The sequence below is a fragment of the Trachurus trachurus genome, assembly GCF_905171665.1.
Source record: "Trachurus trachurus genome assembly, chromosome: 19".
NCBI classification, from domain to species: Eukaryota; Metazoa; Chordata; class Actinopteri; order Carangiformes; family Carangidae; genus Trachurus; species Trachurus trachurus.
The window spans coordinates 2,710,626-2,729,141 of NC_139913.1; the positions used below are offsets into that span (position 1 = coordinate 2,710,626).

At 42.2% G+C, this 18,516-nt stretch overlaps 2 protein-coding genes across 4 annotated transcripts in view; both read left to right on the top strand.

Annotated features, from left to right (window-relative positions):
* The window catches only part of abca5 (ATP-binding cassette, sub-family A (ABC1), member 5), a 52,393-nt gene extending 44,640 nt beyond the window's left edge, over positions 1-7,753 (top strand). For all 3 annotated transcript variants that reach the window (XM_083994370.1, XM_083994368.1, XM_083994369.1), the window contains 11 exons: positions 194-317; positions 429-546; positions 650-741; positions 2,055-2,230; positions 2,830-2,905; positions 3,585-3,679; positions 3,843-3,962; positions 4,706-4,858; positions 6,013-6,092; positions 6,192-6,247; positions 7,166-7,753. In XM_083994370.1, the coding sequence (XP_083850496.1) occupies positions 194-317; positions 429-546; positions 650-741; positions 2,055-2,230; positions 2,830-2,905; positions 3,585-3,679; positions 3,843-3,962; positions 4,706-4,858; positions 6,013-6,092; positions 6,192-6,247; positions 7,166-7,324 (1,249 nt within the window). In that variant the 3' untranslated portion in view covers positions 7,325-7,753. The remainder of the gene's footprint in view (positions 1-193; positions 318-428; positions 547-649; positions 742-2,054; positions 2,231-2,829; positions 2,906-3,584; positions 3,680-3,842; positions 3,963-4,705; positions 4,859-6,012; positions 6,093-6,191; positions 6,248-7,165) is intronic.
* A 5,875-nt stretch (positions 7,754-13,628) lies between these two features.
* On the top strand, positions 13,629-17,884 carry chmp6b (charged multivesicular body protein 6b). The gene is made up of 8 exons (XM_083993584.1): positions 13,629-13,890; positions 14,420-14,529; positions 15,215-15,302; positions 15,415-15,501; positions 15,611-15,676; positions 15,827-15,907; positions 16,569-16,641; positions 17,398-17,884. Exons 1-8 carry the CDS (start codon positions 13,828-13,830, stop codon positions 17,448-17,450), a joined length of 621 nt encoding a protein of 206 aa, XP_083849710.1. The 5' UTR covers positions 13,629-13,827; the 3' UTR covers positions 17,451-17,884.
* Positions 17,885-18,516: the final 632 nt, after the last annotated feature.

The window sequence follows — 18,516 nt, forward strand, 5'->3', positions numbered from 1 at the left end:
TGTTCTAGGGAGTTCAATTCTTAATTTAGCATTTTATAAATTTCAACTTTTGTATTGTTGAGGGAGGACCAGTCATTTATCTGTATTGTTTGTGTATTGCTGCGTGATTCGGTTGTAATTTCAATGAATTGTTATGTGAATGAACATGAAAAATCATAATAAAAAGAGAAAATAAAATAAAAACCCTCCTCAGGATCTCATCCCAGCCCAAACCCAAAGTGGAGAAGAACCCGGAGGAGGGTCTGAACGAGGACGAGGACGTTCAGATGGAGAAGGCCCGAGTGAAGGAGGCGCTCACCTGCCAGTCCTGCGAGGAGGTCAGTGAACGCCTCATCTGTAAAGAACATCATTTTAACTGTGTGTGTGTGTGTGTTCATGTGGTGATCACTGTGTGTTGTTGCTGTTGTTGTGTCTCTTCTCGGGGACAGAAACCGGCCGTGGTGGTGAGCAACCTGAGGAAACAGTACAAAGGCCGACGAGAAGGTTTCTCCTTCAGCAAGAAGAGGAAAGTGGCCACGAAGAACATCTCCTTCTGCGTACGCAAAGGTACAGTACGTGCAGGCAGCCGTTGTCATGGAGACTGATGGTTTCTGCTGCTTCCTGTGGAGAGAAACACTTAACAACAACCTGTTTGTTTTCTTTCCTCCAGGAGAAGTTCTGGGTCTGTTGGGTCCAAACGGAGCAGGAAAAAGCACCGTGATGCACATGTTGTCAGGAGACACCGACCCCACTGCAGGACAGGTACACGACACATGACACGAATAGTGTAGTTAAATCTTTAATTTTAAAGCTGTACAGAAAAGAAAATAGAATTTAAGCCCACTCTGGGTCATAAAATTAGTGTAATAACTCATCTATCAGACGATGTAGGCCAAACTTTGTGCAAAATTCTATTTTTGAGTAAATCCAGGATCAAAGTGTGGTATTCTGTTTTCGCATTGGATAATGCAGGCGCACGGATTATACGTCAGCCTGTACACGATTCACCAGCCACTGATATTGGATCCGTCATCCGTCATTCAAACGTCTGAGACACACACACACACACATGGAGCTCGGGCTCGCCCCAAGCTTTGAATATCCCGCCCGCTCGATAACGGCCAATCAAATTCGTTTTCCTTACTCGGGTAAACTCGTGTTGCAGCTCGTGACAACTCGGCGCGACAAACAGGACAAACGGCCATTTCTGTACTACACCTTTAAGTCACCTGGACTATTGCTCACCTGTTTGGTCCTCGGCATCAAAAGGTCTGCTGAATAAACTACAAATTTCCCAGAACAGAGCTGCCAGACTTGTTTTACACTGCTCCATAAGAACAAACACAGAAAGTATGCATTGTAAACTCTCATGGTTAAAAGTAGAAAAAAGGCTGGCCTTAAGTACAGTCACATTCTTCAGCAATACTGTTTATTCCACTAAACCTGAGTTTTTACATAATCAAATGATCAGATGTAGTCAAATTCATAGTCATTCCACTAGATCAGCAGATGATGGTCAAATAACATCACCATGCCCAAAATCTAACGCTTTGAAAAGGACAGTTGTATTTGGTGCCATCAAGCTTTGGAATAACTGCCCCCTCCATGTACGACAATCTAACAGCAAGTCCTCACTCAAACACCATCTAAGAAAGCACTATTTAACAGCTGAGCAATAATCCAGTCTGGAAAGTATAATATCTTATCCCTGTTTTCGTCCCGTCTGTTTCGTCCCTGTTAAATGAATGATTGATATTAAGACTACTACCAACTTGTTTAAATGCAATCAAATGTAAGGTGCAGAATGTAAGATTTCACAGCACCAGTGTGCAGTTGTAAGTATTATTGCAAACATGACGTATTAAGATGTCTATTTGACTGATGTGATATTGAAAATATGATCTGTTTTTTCTCTTTTCGATGTAAGGTTCTTCTGACCCCAGGAAGACTATTGTAGCTTGTGCCATTGGCATCAGCTAATGGGGATCCTTTTAAATAAATAATTACACACAATATAATGTATAGATGTGTGAGTAGAAACCTGATGTGTGTGTGTGTGTGTGTGTGTTGTCCAGGTGCTGATGGGCGACTACAGCACGGAGTTTCGTCCCGTGGACTCTCCTCTGGAGCACGTGGGCTACTGTCCTCAGGTCAACCCCCTGTGGCCCCGCATCACGCTGCAGGAGCATCTGGAGATCTACGCCGCCGTCAAAGGCCTGAGAGGACAGGACGTCCCCGGCATCATCCGACGGTGAGCGCCACATTTAACAGGTTTTAAAGGGATGTTGTTGTTTTTTTAAATCACTTTTATAGACTTGGTTTTATCTGATGTCATCCTCTTTTTTTATCATTGTTTTCATTTTGTTTCCTCTCATTTTTATTCCCCGTCTTCATGTTCCCTTACTCCCTTAGGTGGTTTAGTTTCACATCCCACTTTTAGATTCACTGTCACTATTGCCTCATTTTAGTTTTCTCACTTTTACTCTGATGCCTTTTAGTTTTACTTTTACTTTTACGCCTTCTTCTACTTTAACTCTTTATCCCATACTCTCTCCTTTTATCATATTTACCTCCCTTTTTATTCATTTCATCTAATTAACTGCATCCTGCATTTTACTTTGACTCCTCCTGGTCTCAGTTTATTGTTGTAGTTTTGTGTTGCCTGTGTTGCTGTAATGCTCGGCTGCTCCATCTCCTATAACTTGTGACATTTATATGTGACTTGTCTCCTGTGGTCTTTGTATGTTGCTTTTTTATCAAGCACCTTGTAAACTTGTGTTTTTAAATAAATGAAGTTGTTATTATTATGAGCTGATGTGACGTTGTTGTTGTTGTCGTTGTGGTCGTCAGGGTGGTGAACGCTCTGGAGCTGAAGGATCACCTGAACAAACAAGCCAAGAATCTGTCAGCAGGACTCAAGAGGAAGGTGAGTTTATAAAACGCCTCAGCTGGTTTGTTTCCATCATGCACTGCACTGCACATCCCTCCATCACATAAAGACACACCCACTCACACCAGAACAGGATTTAATAAACTGAGTTTATTCTGACTTCTGATTTTATTTTGCTGAGATTCACTGCAAAAACTCAAAATCTTTCCAAGAATATTTGTCTTATTTCTTGTCAAAATGTCTCATTTCTAGTCAAAACTAATCTCTTTACACTTAAAATAAGACTCATCACATAAAAATCAACTTGTTTTTAGATCATTTTCACTTTTTTCAAACTAATTTTCAATTGAAATAAGTAGAAAAATCTGCCAGTGAAAGCAACGTTTTTTGTGCTTGTAATAAGAAAGAAAAACTTGCTCCACTATCAGATTTTTCTACTTATTTCACGTGAAAATCTGCTTGAAAAAAGTAAAAAGTGTCTAAAAACAAGCTACTTTTTAATGTGATGAGTCTTATTTTAAGTGGAAAGAGATTAGTTTTGACTAGAAATTAAATTTTGATTAGAAATAAGACAAATATTCTTGGTAAGATTTTGAGTTTTTGCAGTTATAACCAACCTGCTAAAGTTAAATCTTGGAGATTGTCTTGAGACTTGTGTGACTTCCTGTTGAATATTTCCTGTTTTCTCCTCCTCCTCCTCCTCGTCCGTCTGCAGCTCTGCTTCGCCCTCAGTATGATCGGGAACCCTCAGATCGTTCTGCTGGACGAGCCGTCGTCGGGGATGGACCCCAAGTCCAAGCAGCGCATGTGGTGAGAGGACGAAACGTCTTCACCTGCAGCTGCAGAGGAGGAGCTGAGCTGAGTTTAGTGTCTGACTCTGTGTGTGTGTGTGTGTGTGTGTGTGTGTGTGTGTGTGTGTGTGTGTGTGTGTGTGTGTGTGTGTGTGTGTGTGTGTGTGTGTGTGTGTGTGTAGGAGAGCCATACGAGCTGCGTTCAAGAACCGTCAGCGAGGCGCCATCCTCACCACACACTACATGGAGGAGGCGGAGGCTGTGTGCGACCGCGTGGCCATCATGGTGTCGGGGCAACTCAGGTCAGAACCAGCAGCTCTGTTGGGACGAGGCGTTTAGTTTAAAGGGATAGTTCAGCATTTTTGGCAAATTGGCCCATTGCCACAATCCCTATAGTCATAGCAGTAGGTTCGTTACCTTTAATTTTCGGTGCAAGCTGTTTTTAGAACGGCGCAGCAGAGCCGTGAGCTGCTCAGAGCTACGCTACGGAGGCTCATTATGGGATTTCTTGGTTTCCCTCATCAAACTCATCAAATACACAATCCAACAACTCCACAACGCTCTGGTGGACAAGTTGTGACCTGCACATTCACCACGCTATGAGATAATAACACAACGTTACCACACAGAGTTGTTTTAGAGGGAAATGCAGAGACTGTTGATGAAAAACTGCCCCTGAAGGCAACGTGCATCAGCGGTTTTGCATGAATTTCCCTCTAAAACAACTGTGTGTGGTAACGTTGTGTTATTATCTCATAGCGTGGTGAATGTGCAGCTCACAACTTGTCCACCAGAGCGTTGTGGAGTTGTTGGATTGTGTATTTGATGAGTTTGATGAGGGAAACCAAGAAATCCCATAATGAGCCTCCGTAGCGTAGCTCTGTGCAGCTCACGGCTCTGCTCCGCCGTTCTAAAAAATAGCTTGCACCGACAATTAAAGGTAACGAACCTACTGCTATGACTATAGGGATTATGGCATTGGGCCTATTTTTCAAAATGTTGAACTATGCCTTTAACACAGTGTCTCTCTCTCTCTGTGTGTCAGGTGCATCGGCTCCATCCAGCACCTGAAGGGGAAGTACGGCCGTGGCTACAGCCTGGAGGTGAAGCTCAGGGAGGAGCTGACGGGGCTCCAGCAGGTGGCGCTGCTGCACAAGGAGATCCTCCGAATCTTCCCTCACGCCGCCCGACAGGAGAGGTGAGGTCACCGAACCACTTCCTGTTTCCTCCCACTGAAGAAGAAGAAGAGAAAACACGAACATTTAAAGTGATATGCCAATATTTTTTTTTTCGTGTCTTGCCTCACTCCCGAGTCCATGACCAGCAGATAGACACCATCCTTTCGACTGTGTGTGCAGTAACAAGGGAGATAGAGCCGTATCGCCTGTAATTAGCTTAGCTCAAACACTGGAAGTGTATGGGTAGTGTTAGCCTGCCTCCACCTAAAGTCGCTAATTAGCTTAGCTCAAACACTGGAAGTGTATGGGTAGTGTTAGCCTGCCTCCACCTAAAGTCGCTAATTAGCTTAGCTCAAACACTGGAAGTGTATGGGTAGTGTTAGCCTGCCTCCTACCCGAGCAGAAACCAGCAGTCAGAAGCTGATTTCATTTTAGCTCTAAACTCTGTAAATATATCACTTTATCCACATTTCAAACATGTTTAGGTGAGAAAGTAGCCGTTTAGATCAGCAGTGTGTCGTTAATTTGTCTAAATACCAGCTGTTTACTATTTTGTACTGACAAATTCAGCGCTACTCAAGCTAGCCGTTGTGACCAACGCACTTCCGGTTACTTTCACAAAATAAAACACCCGTTGCCCTTTACATACAGAAAACCATGACGATAGAATTTGTGCTTTTACTTTGAAATAGGAAGCTAACCTACCCTCGATGTAGCTAGCTTGAACCAAAATAAAGCGTCTTTGCTTGAACCCTCCGTTTTGACCGATCTCGTCCCGTTAGCGGCATTTGACCGCTCAAGATGCCTTACCGGAGAGTTTTGTCAGCTCTGAGACGAAGATCGGCCCGCCGGTTTCCGTTTAGAGTTGCTGAAGAGTTTCTCTGATGACTTTAGGTGGAGGCAGGCTAACACTACCCATACACTTCCAGCGTTTGAGCTAAGCTAATTACGGGCGATACGGCTCTATCTCCCTCGTTACTGCACGCACAGTCGAAAGGATGGTGTCGATCTGCTGGTCAAAAAATTGGCATATCCCTTTAACTTTAACTTCACTGAATCCCTCCTGTAGAAACACCTTTGGCTCAAAGGAGGTGGAATACAGGAAATGTTAATGCATGCCCTTCAAAATAAAAGCCCAATGATTGTCTAACTGTTGCTGCCGGTCTCTCTGCAGCTTCGCCACTCTGATGGTTTATAAAGTCCCGATGGAGGACGTTAAATCTCTGGCCAAGTCTTTCTCTCAGTTAGAGAGCGGTGAGTCACACACACACACACACGCACACACACACACACACGCACGTCGTCCAGCTCATCCAGTTATTAATTATTTAACTTCTCTCTCTTCATCTTCAGCCAAACAAACCTTCAACTTCGAGGAGTACAACTTCTCCCAGTCGACTCTGGAGCAGGTGAGAGACTCAGACACGTGTCTCCTCCTCTTCTTCCTGTCTCTCCTCCTCCTCTGTTCTTTCTTCTCCTCTATCTCTTCATCCCCTTGTGTCTCTTTGTCCTTCTCTGTCTCATCCTCCTCCTGCCTCCTCCTGTCTCACCTCCTCCTCTGTCTCATCACTGTGACCTCTACACCCTGGCAAACTGGCCCCCCCTGGAAACCAGGCGCAACACCCACTGGTTGATGCTGGTATTCAAAACCCTCCTAGGTCTTACTCCTCCCTACCTAACCCAGCTCTTGCATCTGCGCCCTCCCCCTATACACAACACCCGTTCTGCCCCTCTCATCCTGTTAAATGCCCCGAGGGAACACTCTTCCCTGGGCCGTTCCTCTTTCCAGGTTGCGGCCGCCGACAGGAATCAAAAATCCTTACAGTTACAAACTCTCACCTCTGTCAGCTCCTTCAAACATGTCATAACTAAATCCTTAAAGTATACCTGCAGCTGTCCCAGCCAAAGCTCTCTCTGATCCTGTCACCTCACTAACACCGTCTGTTACTGTTGTTGTTCTGTTACTGTCTCTTTTATGGTTGTCTAGTATCACTGTTTTTACATGCAGTATACCTCTGTCCTTACATAACTTGTTGTATGTCACTGTACGTCAAATTATCTGTCACTTTGTGGTATGTCATTGCTATATGTTAGGCCTATTGTCTCTATTTCTTCCTTCTTTTGTGTCACTGTTGTACATGTGTGCTTTTATTGTCTATATTTTAATGTTATACTCCCCTTCTCCCTCTCCCCTTAGGAGGTCTTTCACCTCCTACCAGGCCATTGCCCTAATAAGAATGGATTCTTAGCAATTCTTGCCTGGTAAAATAAAGGTTTACTACTACTCACCTCCTCCTCCTCCTCCTTCTCCTCCTGCGTCTCCTCAGGTGTTCATGGAGTTTGCGAAGGAGCAGGAGAGTGAGGAGGACGAGCTCGGTTCCCTCAGCACGACCTTCCAGTGGCAGCGTCTCCGTCCCGACGCCACCGCCGCCGCTGCCGCCACCGTGTCCCACCACCACACAGACAGCATCGTCCACCAGCTCTGAGCTCTGGGGAATCGGGCCGGCGATCCACCGGACCCGGACCGGACCCGGACCGGGGACTGGGAACCGGATCGAACCGGAACTGGACTGGAACCGGATCGAACTGGATGTTCCTCCTCAACGCCAGCGTCCTGCTGCACCGCCACGGCCGCCTTGAAACGGACCAATGGGAACGGCCCTGAGGGGTCAGGGGGCGGGGCTTAGCACACACTGGGACGGACTGAGTGTGTGTGTGTGTGTGTGTGTGTGTGTGTGTGTGTGTTTCCCTCGTCCAGCGTTGCCGAGCGACGAGTCGTCGACGACGTTTCTACGGTGTTTTCTATCGTCACAGGGAAAAAATATGGAAATAGAGACATGACGTCATATTTATGATTTGTTACCTTCATCTTCCTCCTCCTCCTCTTCATCCTCCTCTTCCTCCTCTTCCTCTTCCTCCTCGGTGGAGGACCAACTGTCTGTTTGCTCGTCTTCTTCTTATCCTTCAGATGTTTTTTTGTCCGTTGTGTTTTTTGTGAAACAGTTTTTTAGAAACACGACCAGAACCAGAATCAGAATCCATCCACAACCAGAACCAAAGCAGCAACACACAACACACCTCCTCTTCCTCTTCTTCCTCTTTCTCTTCCTCCTCTTCCTCCTCCTCTTCCTCCTCCTCCTTCTTCCCCTTCCTTTTCCTCCTCTTCCTCTTCACGCTCCTCTTCCTCCTCCCTCTTTCACTTCTTCCTCCTGCTATTTCTTCCTCCTCCTCCTCCTCTTCATCTTCCTCCTCCTCCCAGAGACACAGTAGCATGTTGTAGTTTTGCATCATAGTTTTAGTGGAGTCGATGTTTCAGAGGAGACGAGTTCCTCCTTCTTCCTCGTTTTCACGCCGCCGTGCACGTGTGAACGTCCACACACACACTTTTAAAAAAAACAAAAAAAACAAAAACTGAGTGTCTCCGCATGCACGATTATATTTAGGGACGTGGAGGCGACGGATGGATGGATGGACGGACGGACGTCTTTGTCCTGTGGCCTTCTCTCTCTCTCTCTCTCTCTGTAGTGTAGAAGATGCAGCAGTTCATGTAGCACTCGTCAGACGTCGGCCAATCAGGTGGAGGCGCCGGTGGAGGGGGGCGGGGCCTGAGGCTGCAGGTGGCCGTCGCTCATTCGTTGACGCGTTTCCCAAGTTTTTTTTTTGTTTTTGTTTTTTTTTCTTCTTTCTGACGAACAGATGTTGAATGTACGTCCAGAGAGTTCGTGACGTTTCGCCGTTTTCACTTTGGTGCCACTTTGACTCATGCAGCAGCTGTGTGTGTTTCCTTTTTCAGTCTGTGTGTGTGTGTGTGTGTGTGTGTGTGTGTGTGTGTGTGTGTGTGTGTGTGTGTGTGTGTGACTGTTTACTGTGTTGCGTAACATTGTGTGTAGCTGCAGTTATTCCTGCACACTGCAAAAATTCAAAATCTTACCAAGAATATTTGTCTTGTTTCTAGTCAAAATAAATCTCATTCTACTTAAAATAAGACTCATCACATTAAAAAGTAGTTTGTTTTTTGAAACTTTTTACTTTTTTCAAGCTAATTTTCCACTTGAAATAAGTAGAAAAATCTGACAGTGGAGCAAGTTTTTCTTTCTTATTACAAGCACAAAAAACTTTCAGCTTTCACTGGCAGATTTTTCTACTTATTTCAAGTGAAAATTTGTTTGAAACAAGTGAAAATGATCTAAAAACAAGTTAATTTTTTAGGTGATGAGTCTTATTTTAAGTGGAAAGAGATTAGTTTTGACTAAAATTGAGACATTTTGACAAGAAATAAGACAAATATTCTTGGAAAGATGTTGAGTTTTTGCAGTGTGCATCATCTATCTGGTCTTTATATGAGCAGTTGCGTCGGAGGAACCGATAAATTGTAATTTTTTCACGACGTTGAGGTGACGATGTCTTGTAGAGAGAGGAGTGGCGAGGGAGGATAGCACAATAATAATAATGATAAAGAGTCACTCACAGAGGACGTGTGTGTTGAGGTTTTTACTTGAAGGTTTTTAAACGTTTTTGAATCAAACGTCCAACATAAAGTCGTTTTTTTCCGTCGCAGAAGTTTCCTCCTGGTGGTTTTTCTGTTTCTGTTTTGCACGCGGTGTCTGGGAGAAGCTTCATTCACTTTGTTTTATTTTGCTGCTTTTTGAACCTGCGACGTCTCAAATCGATTCACTGGAGTTTCTGAGTCTGAGTCCGAGGCTGCACCACAGACTTCCACACACACACATTAAAAACACTCTGTTCACGCACTGATGGACGTGTTACTAGGCCCGTTTTCTACAAGTGAAAACTTTATTTAAACCCTGTCAGTGTTCATTTTGCACTCCTGTCGCCTTGTTCCCCTCAGCAGGACAAATGAAAACTGACTGATGGAGGACGGACGAGGTTTTTTTTCGTTTGTTTCTCTCATATTCACAGATTATATTTTTTGTTTTTCCCATGTGCAATGAAAAAGTTTGTGTTTCTGTGAATGTTGTGTTCACTTCACTCCGAGCTTCATGTGTTTTTCTGTGTTTGTTGTTTCGGTGTCACTAACATGTAGCCGTCAACACGCCGGCGGCTTTGCACTTCTTCTCAGCCCACACATCCAGTCAGAAGAGATTCACACGAAGAAAAACCAAAACATTGTTTGACTCTGTGGGAAGTGGAGCGCCGAGGAAACTGGAATCACAGTGGAGCGGGTTTCGTTTTATTTTCCTGGTGGTGGTAAAAAATTGCACTATTTCTGGGAAATTTTATAACCTTTCTTTATATTATGCAATCTTTGTAAGATTATCTGTGCACTGATTTTATTTTTTAAAGACTGTGGTTTAGCTGTGTGCTGTATTTTCCCTCCTGTGTCGCCACCATGTCTGGATGGACACTTGTCATTAATGAACTCTGTGGTCTACACACGACCTTTTCATGAATAAATGTTAATCCAAAATATCTCTTTGTGTCTCTTTTATCCGTGAATGTTTCACAATGTTTGGTTGAAACACATTTATAATTAAATACTGAAAAATACTCTCTCCTGATCTTTTTACTTTAGCATTAGGTCATGTCCTGTCTTGTGTATTGTATTTTATTTTGTCACCATAGGACAGTGAGAAACGGCGTTTTCGATTCATCTGTATGTCTAGTACATTTGGTTGAATTGACAATAAGAATCTTGAATCTTAAAAAAAGTGGAAAAAAGTTAAAATTATGTGTAACGTTATTTGAACGTTTTATTTTAAAAGGTCCTAAGCGGAAGTTTGTACCAAGTTGTTGTATCTAACTTGACAGTTGAGATTTGTTGCGCCCTCTAGCGGTCACACCATGACACTTCTGCTGTCAACTGAAAACGTTAGCGCAGCTTGCTAACTACGGTCCCAACGAGTCACATATGTTTTTATTCTTTTAATTTTTTTGTGATAGTAAAACTTACGTTAATGCACATATAACTAATTATTTTATGTCCGGTAATTTCAAAACAAGAGAGATATCAAGTTGCTAAGCGTTAAAAAAAAAGTTGTTTGCTGCCCTCTAGCGGCCACAGCGAGTCACTACAAAACGGTATTTTAGTAGTAAAACTCGCGTCAATGCGGATATGACTAAACTATTTCACATCCGGTAATAATTTCAAAATAAAAGCTATACCAAGCTGTTGTCGTCGGCAGTTGAGCGTTAAGTTCATAAACTGTTGACGTGTTAGTATTTCTTTCTACCGTTTTTCTTTAATTAACAATGCTTCATGTTTTCTACATTTTTTTGAAATCGACATAACCAAAAAGTGGGTTAAACCAGTTCAGAATCACGATTGTTCTCTGCCCTCTAGCGGTCACATCGAGTCACTACAAAACGGTATTTTAGTAGTAAAACTTGCGTCAATGCTGATATGTGTTTCATGTCCGGTAATAATTTCAAAATAAAAGATATACCAAGCGTCGTTGACAGTTGAGTGTTAAACAAACCGTTATTTATTTTTACCGTTTTTCTTTACTTTACTGTATGTCATGCTTTAATCCTCTTATTGCGGTTTTTTGAAGTCGACATAACCAAAAACTGGTTAAACCAAAATCCATAACGTCTCTGGTTAAACTAGTTCAGGATCACGACTCTCTAGTGGTCACAGCGAGTCACTACAAAACGCGTATACGGTATAATAGTAAAACCGTAAAGAGTAAAACCTGCGTCAATGCGGATATGACTAAACGGTTTTATTTCCGGTAATAATTTCAAAAATAAAAGCTTTCATCGTCGACCGTTGAGCGTTGAAAATTAACCGCTGACATAGTATTTCTCTCTGTACAATGCTCCGTGTTTTTGAAGCCGAGTCGACACCAAAAACGAGTTAAACTAATTCAGAATCACAATAGTTCTCTGCCCTCTAGTGGTCACAGCGAGTCAGTACAAACCGGTATTTTAGTAGTAAAACTTGCGTCAATGCGGATATGACAAATTGTCTTACGTCCGGTAATAATTTCAAAATAAAACATACATCAAGCTGTCGTGGTCGACAGTTCCGCATTCAAGGTTCATAAACCGTTGACGTTTACAATGCTTCATGTTTTCTTCATCTAAATACTTATACCTAACCCTTGACGTAATAGTATTATTTCGTGGTTATTTTCTGACATCTTGTGTGTATTTTATTTTTGAAATTATTACCGGATGTAAAACAACTTATCATATCCGCGTTGACGCAAGTTTTACTACTAAAATACCGTTTTGTAGTGACTCGCTGTGGGCAGGGAACAATCGTGATTCTGAACTACAGTAGTTTAACTCGTTTTTGGCTACGTCCACAGAAAAACTGTAATTAGAGGAGGAAAACATTGTAAAGTAAAGAAAAACGGTAAAAAGAAACACGTCAACGGCTAATTAGTTGTCGACCACGACAGCTTGGTATCTTTTATTTTGAAATTATTACCGGACGTAAAACAACTTATCATATCCGCATTGATGCGAGTTTTACTACTAAAATACCGGTTTTTCGTGATTCGCTGTGACCGCTAGAGGACAGAGAACTATCGTGATTCTGAACTAGTTACTCGTTTTTGATTATGTCGACTCCACTTCAAAAACACGGAGCATTGTACAGTACAGAAAAAAAAGGTAGAGAGAGAAATATGTCAGTGGTTAATTTTCAACGCTCAACTGTCGACGAGGAAAGCTTTTATTTTTTAAATTATTACCGGATGTGAAATATTTTAGTCATATCCGCATTAACGCAAGTTTTACTACTAAACTACCGTTTTGTAGTGACTCGCTGTGACCGCTAGAGGGCAGAGAACAGTCGTGATTCTGAACTAGTTTAACCAAAATCCGCAAAAAGAGGATTAAAACATGACGCATTGTAAGGTAAAGAAAAACGGTAGTAGAAAGAAATACAAACGGTTAATACATTTTTTAACGCTTAACTGTCGACGGCGAAAGCTTGGTATATCTTTTATTTTGAAATTATTACCGGACGTGAAACAGTTAGTCATATCAGCATTGATGCAGGTTTTACTACTAAAATACCGTTTTGTCGCTGTGACCGCTAGAGGGCAGAGAACAATCGTGATTCTGAACTAGTTTAACTCGTTTTTGATTATGTCCACTTCAAAAAACTGCAATTAGAGGAGGAAAACACAGAGCATTGTACAGTAAAGAAAAACGGAAGAAATTAATACATTTGTCGTGTAACTTGCTCCCCAGCTCCATCCAGATCACTTAGCCTATGTGCTAACATGCTAACAAGTCATATAATCCCTGACATGAGAAACAAAACGTTATTACCGAATACCAAATCAAACCGAAGAAACTTTCCCGAGTAACATGGTAAGAAACCTGTGATATGATGTGAAGTGGTTGTGTGTATAGTGTATTATGAGTTATGTGCACATACATGATGTCCTGGTGTGTTTTTCCTGATTTAAAAATAATTTAAACCGCAAAATATTGAATTTTTTAGCAGTGACATTTTTAGTATTGATATGACACGTTTACTGATCGCTCTAAATAAAACAGCTAATGTCTGTTTCTGATCGTTTCCATTTGTTTATTTTTATTTTATTTTATTTTGTTGAGTGTTCACCGGAAGTGGCAGTGTGGTGTTTCTGTAGCTAATGTCGCCAGCTTGACAAACTTGGTGCTGCAGTTCCTTCTTGTGGCCGCAGGAGGGCAGCAGAGAGACGCGATTTTATTTACATCAACGCCCAGTTTGTTCTTATTTTAGTTGAAAACGTTGTTTTTATTATTTCACGGCCGAGTCAGACATTGTCACTTTAATTAATATTTTATTTAACATCTTTTTAACGTTTATTTACGTCTGAATCTGCCGTCGACTCGTTTTAAAATCCGCTCTTTGACCCTGCGCAGCTTCCGTCCTTCCTCCCGCTGTGGGTGTGGCCGCTCGCGCACAGATGACTTCACAAATAATAATGGAGGAGAAGCTTCACTAGTTTTTCTCCTCGGGATAAGTTTGTAAAGCGGCTTCAGCAGCTCCGTGTTACAGCCGGAGCTGGGATGTTCAGTCAGGATGGGAAATCTGTTCGGGAAGAAGAAACAAAGCCGAGTGACGGAACAAGACAAAGCGATTCTGGTGAGCGGAGCTAACGCTGTTAGCCACGGAGCTAACTACTGTTAACTAGCAGAGTTTCAATAAAGTTCTGATCGATAATCGATTTAAAAACAACAGTTTATCACTTTATATGAACTTTTCTTCTTCAACTCGGCTTCAGTTTGTCTGAGAAGAAACAACATGGAGTGTTTTGATTTATTTAAATCTGAATTCAGGATCATAATAAACCAGCTGTTAATCATTTAAAGATTTAACTTGTGTGGTTAATAAAGTTGTGTCAAAGTGTTTATACACCGATGACGTCAGAGCAGACCCTGGATCAGGTGTCGGTTCTTTAGTTTAACAGGTTTTACAGGAGATTGTGTTGAACTAGAGAAGATAAACATCTACATATCTAACTTACTGTCTCACAGACCGAGGCTGTAAAACCATAAAACTGAAACTGCTGCAGTTATGAATGACGGTGCATCTGGTTCACACACACACACATATACAGACACACACACACACACACACACACTGAGTGTCCTGTGTGTGTGTTGTGTTGCAGCAACTGAAGCAGCAGCGAGACAAGCTGAGACAGTACCAGAAGAAGATCAACGTGCAGCTGCAGAAGGAACGGCTTCTGGCCAAACAGCTGCTGAAGGATGGAAAGAAAGAGTGAGTAGGAACTGAACTGAACTGTCCCGGGGTCAGTGAACGCACCACGACACCCCACCGGGTCACTGAGGATCAATACAAACCTCATCATCATCATCCTCGGAGGAAGATTATCTCTATTTTCTCCTGAATCTGTCGCTTTAATCTTCAGATTATTGACAAAATAAACATTTTATCATACGAGTTTTTTTACTGATCAATCAGTTATTAATTAGATGATTAATCTCTAATTATTGGAACTCGGTACCAAACCAGATCAGAGACAATAGGACATTTACTGGTTTTAAATCTAAGATACAATTATGGCTCAAATTGACTCATTCATTCACCCACTAACTATAAATTCAATATTAGTTCACTATCCTGCAATCCTGTTGGTGTTGTGTCTTAACATTGTGATTTTATTCTTGTTGTTGTGTTGTATTGTGTTTTAAGAGTGTGAAACTTTGTTATTGTTGTTGCTGCTTTTGTGATGATGTTTTTATATTTGTATATATGCTCGTCTGTGTTAGATTCATGTTGTCTGTTCCTGCTCAGGGACGACAGATGAAGTTTACCTAGTAGCAGCTCTAGCCGTGCACTGTCCCTGTTAAATACACATATAAATCAGTTATTAATTAGATAATTAATCAGTTATAAATTAAAAATGAATCCTAAACATTGTGTTGTTGTGTTTCTCTGACAGTAAAGCTCTGCTGCTGCTGAAGAAGAAACGTTACCAGGACCAACTCCTGGACAAGACGGAGAACCAGATCAGTAACCTGGAGCGCCTGGTGAGACACACACACACACACACACACACACACACACACACACACACACACACACACACACACACACACACACACACACACACTCTCTCTAACAGCAGCGTCTGTGTCTCAGGTCCAGGATCTGGAGTTTGCTCAGATTGAACAGAAGGTCCTCGACGGCCTGAAGGTCGGCAACGAGTGTCTGAAGAAGATGCACGAGGTGAGTGATGGTGGTGGTGGTGATGTCATCCAGATGAAAACATCCAGATGTGACGGCTGTGGTGACCTCATGATGATGTCATCGCGTGTGTGTGTGTGTGTGTGTGTAGGTGATGTCGATCGAGGAGGTGGAGAGGATCATGGACGAGACTCAGGACGCCGTCGAGTACCAGAGGGTGAGACTCACTGACACTCTCTCTGTCTGTTCAGACCACGTTGTCAATAAAGTTTCATGTTAACTGCTTCTCTCTCTGTTTGTTTGTTCAGACGACGTTGTCAATAAAGTTTCATGTTACAAACTCTCTGTTGTGTTTGTGTGTCTGCAGCAAATCGATGACATGTTGGCAGGTTCCTTCTCTCAGGAGGACGAGGAGGCCGTGCTGGCCGAGCTGGAGGCCATCACACAGGTCAGGGGGTGTGTGTGTGTGTGTGTCTCAGTGTGTGTGTGTGTGTGTGTGTGTGTGTGTGTAGGGTATCCGTGGGGTCTTGAAAAGTATTAAAAGGTGATAAATCAATTTTGGGAAAATTAAGACCATTAAAAAGTATTAAAAAGTCTTTTTACGACTTTATAAAGTCTTAAATATTGAAGGTATTTTTTCTGAATTAGCTGTCCAAGAGTTTGAGTCCTAAAAAACATTGTAAAAGTGTGTGAATTTATTCATTTTATTAAAAAACAAAGATGAACCGGTACATAAAAAAGAAAAGAAGATTGTTGTTTTTGTTTCTTGAGAGTGGAGCAATGTGAAGCAATTATTATTTTTTTTGATAAACTTTGCCTTTGATTTATTATCCTTGCCTATTTTGAATTATGTTGTATCATAGTGGTCTATAGTCTTTATCACAAACTAAAACTGTTATGTTAAAAGTGCCACTGATGTAAATAGTTACAGCTTGAAGTGGCGGTGAGGTATTAAAAAATATTGAGAAGGTCTTGAAAAAGTCTTAAAAAGGTTTGAAAAATTAACTTCAAGATTCCTGTATAAACCCTGGTGTGTCTGTGTGAGTCTGTGTGTATTTGTGTGTGTATCTCTGTGTGTGTCTGACCTCCTCCTCTCCCTCCGTCTCCAGGGCGACGTGGATCTTCCCGAGGTTCCTTCAGACGAGCTGCCGGAGGTTCCCGAGGCCGAGGAGCAGGAACCAGGTCAGTTCTCTGAGTCCAGATGTTCAACAGCTGCTCCAGGATCTATCTATCTATCTATCTATCTATCTATCTATCTATCTATCTATCTATCTATCTATCTATCTATCTATATATCTATCTATCTATCTATCTATCTTATACTATACTATACTAAAACGTGACATGAGCAGAGCTGTAACTATAATTACCCTAATTATAGTTATCCCATAATTACCCTAGTTAGAGTAAAAACAAAAAATTGATTTTATGATTTCACGTTTTTAACATCGTCCTAGTAGCTAAATAATCGCAACTATGATTTAAAACCGATGAATCAAACAGGTCTAGCGTCATACAAAACAAATAAATGTCTCTTCTTCTTCCTCATCAGGTCTATGTTTATATGTGTGTTATTAAACTATGTAGAGGGGTTATACTATAATAGTGGCAGAAAATGATCAGAAAAAGACAAATAAGTTGTTAAGGTGTTTCTGTGACAGGACGAACATGAACAACACGTCATGTGACTTTAAAGTTTTTATTGTGTTTCTGGTTAAAAGAACAGAGAGTTGAGCTGCAGCCGCTGGTCGATGACGGTTGAAGGTTTTAACTGATGAAGTGACTCATCATGTCTCAGTGACTTTATTAAATATAAATATCATATAAATCTATAACAAAGTGAATGAGTGGATCTGAACTGTGAAGAAAAGAAGGTAAAAAGTTTTTCATGAAACAGAAACAAAGCGTTGACTCTGTTTCTTCTCCTCTGTGTCTCAGAGCGGGAGCGTCGTCCCAGGAGGAAACCGGACCGAGAGCTTCTGGCCGCCTGAGGGAATCGAACCCTCGATCAGCGGCCCCTCGCTGCCTCACCACATCGAACCGACGATCACACACACACACACACAAACACTGTTCTGCTGGAGGATGGCGTCGCCGCGGCAACCGGAGACACGACGTTGATCTGAACCATGAAGGATGAACTGACGGTTTCAGCTCCTCCGCTTTTATTTCTTTATTCTGACGTTTATATATTAAAAAACAATGAAATGATGAAATGAGAGTTTAAAGGTGAAGAACTCGTCTATGAACTCGTTTCCACACGGAGAGAAGTTCCTGTTTCCTGTTGGGAACCACGGCAACCTCCGCCGCTACGACCTCCAACGATTTTAAAGTAGTGAAACAAACAAACAAACAAACAAACAGCAGCAGCAGCAGCGACGCTACGACGCAAAGTTCAGTTTTCAAGCAGCTTCACTAATCTCATTATGCCCCCCTCTAGTTGCCCCCCCACCCTCTACTCTACCTACCCCCCCGCTGTGGATTAGTGGAGTTTAGGTGGAGAAGGAAAGAAAGAAAAAGACAGAAAGGGCTGTGGACTCACACACACACACACAGACACACACACACCCTCGTTAATCTGCTGCAGGTGAAAACTCCACACAACCAGAAGCCTGTGATGATTTCACTCTCCATATCGTGTGTGTGTGCGTGTGTGTGTGTGTGAGTGTGAGTGTGTGTGTCCTACATCCACAGGTCTTAATCTAACTAATCTGCAGATCAGTGTTAATCCAATAACAACTGGTCACTCTGGAAACTCTGCTTGTTGTTTCTCTCTGCTCATTCTTTTTACAATAAAACTGTTTTTTTTTTTATTGTCATAATAAACTTGTTTCTGGTTTTTATTCTCACTGCAGGTGAAACACACACACACACACACACACAGAGAGCACAAGGTTAAAGTCCCAGAGCTGAACACAAGGGGGCAGCAGACCACAGCGTTTTACTGAGGGAACTGCAGGTGCAAACACAGACACACACAGGTGATGATGATGGGATGGTTTTATTATCACTGTGTTAAAACAGAGGAATCTAGACACACACACAGGACCAACACGG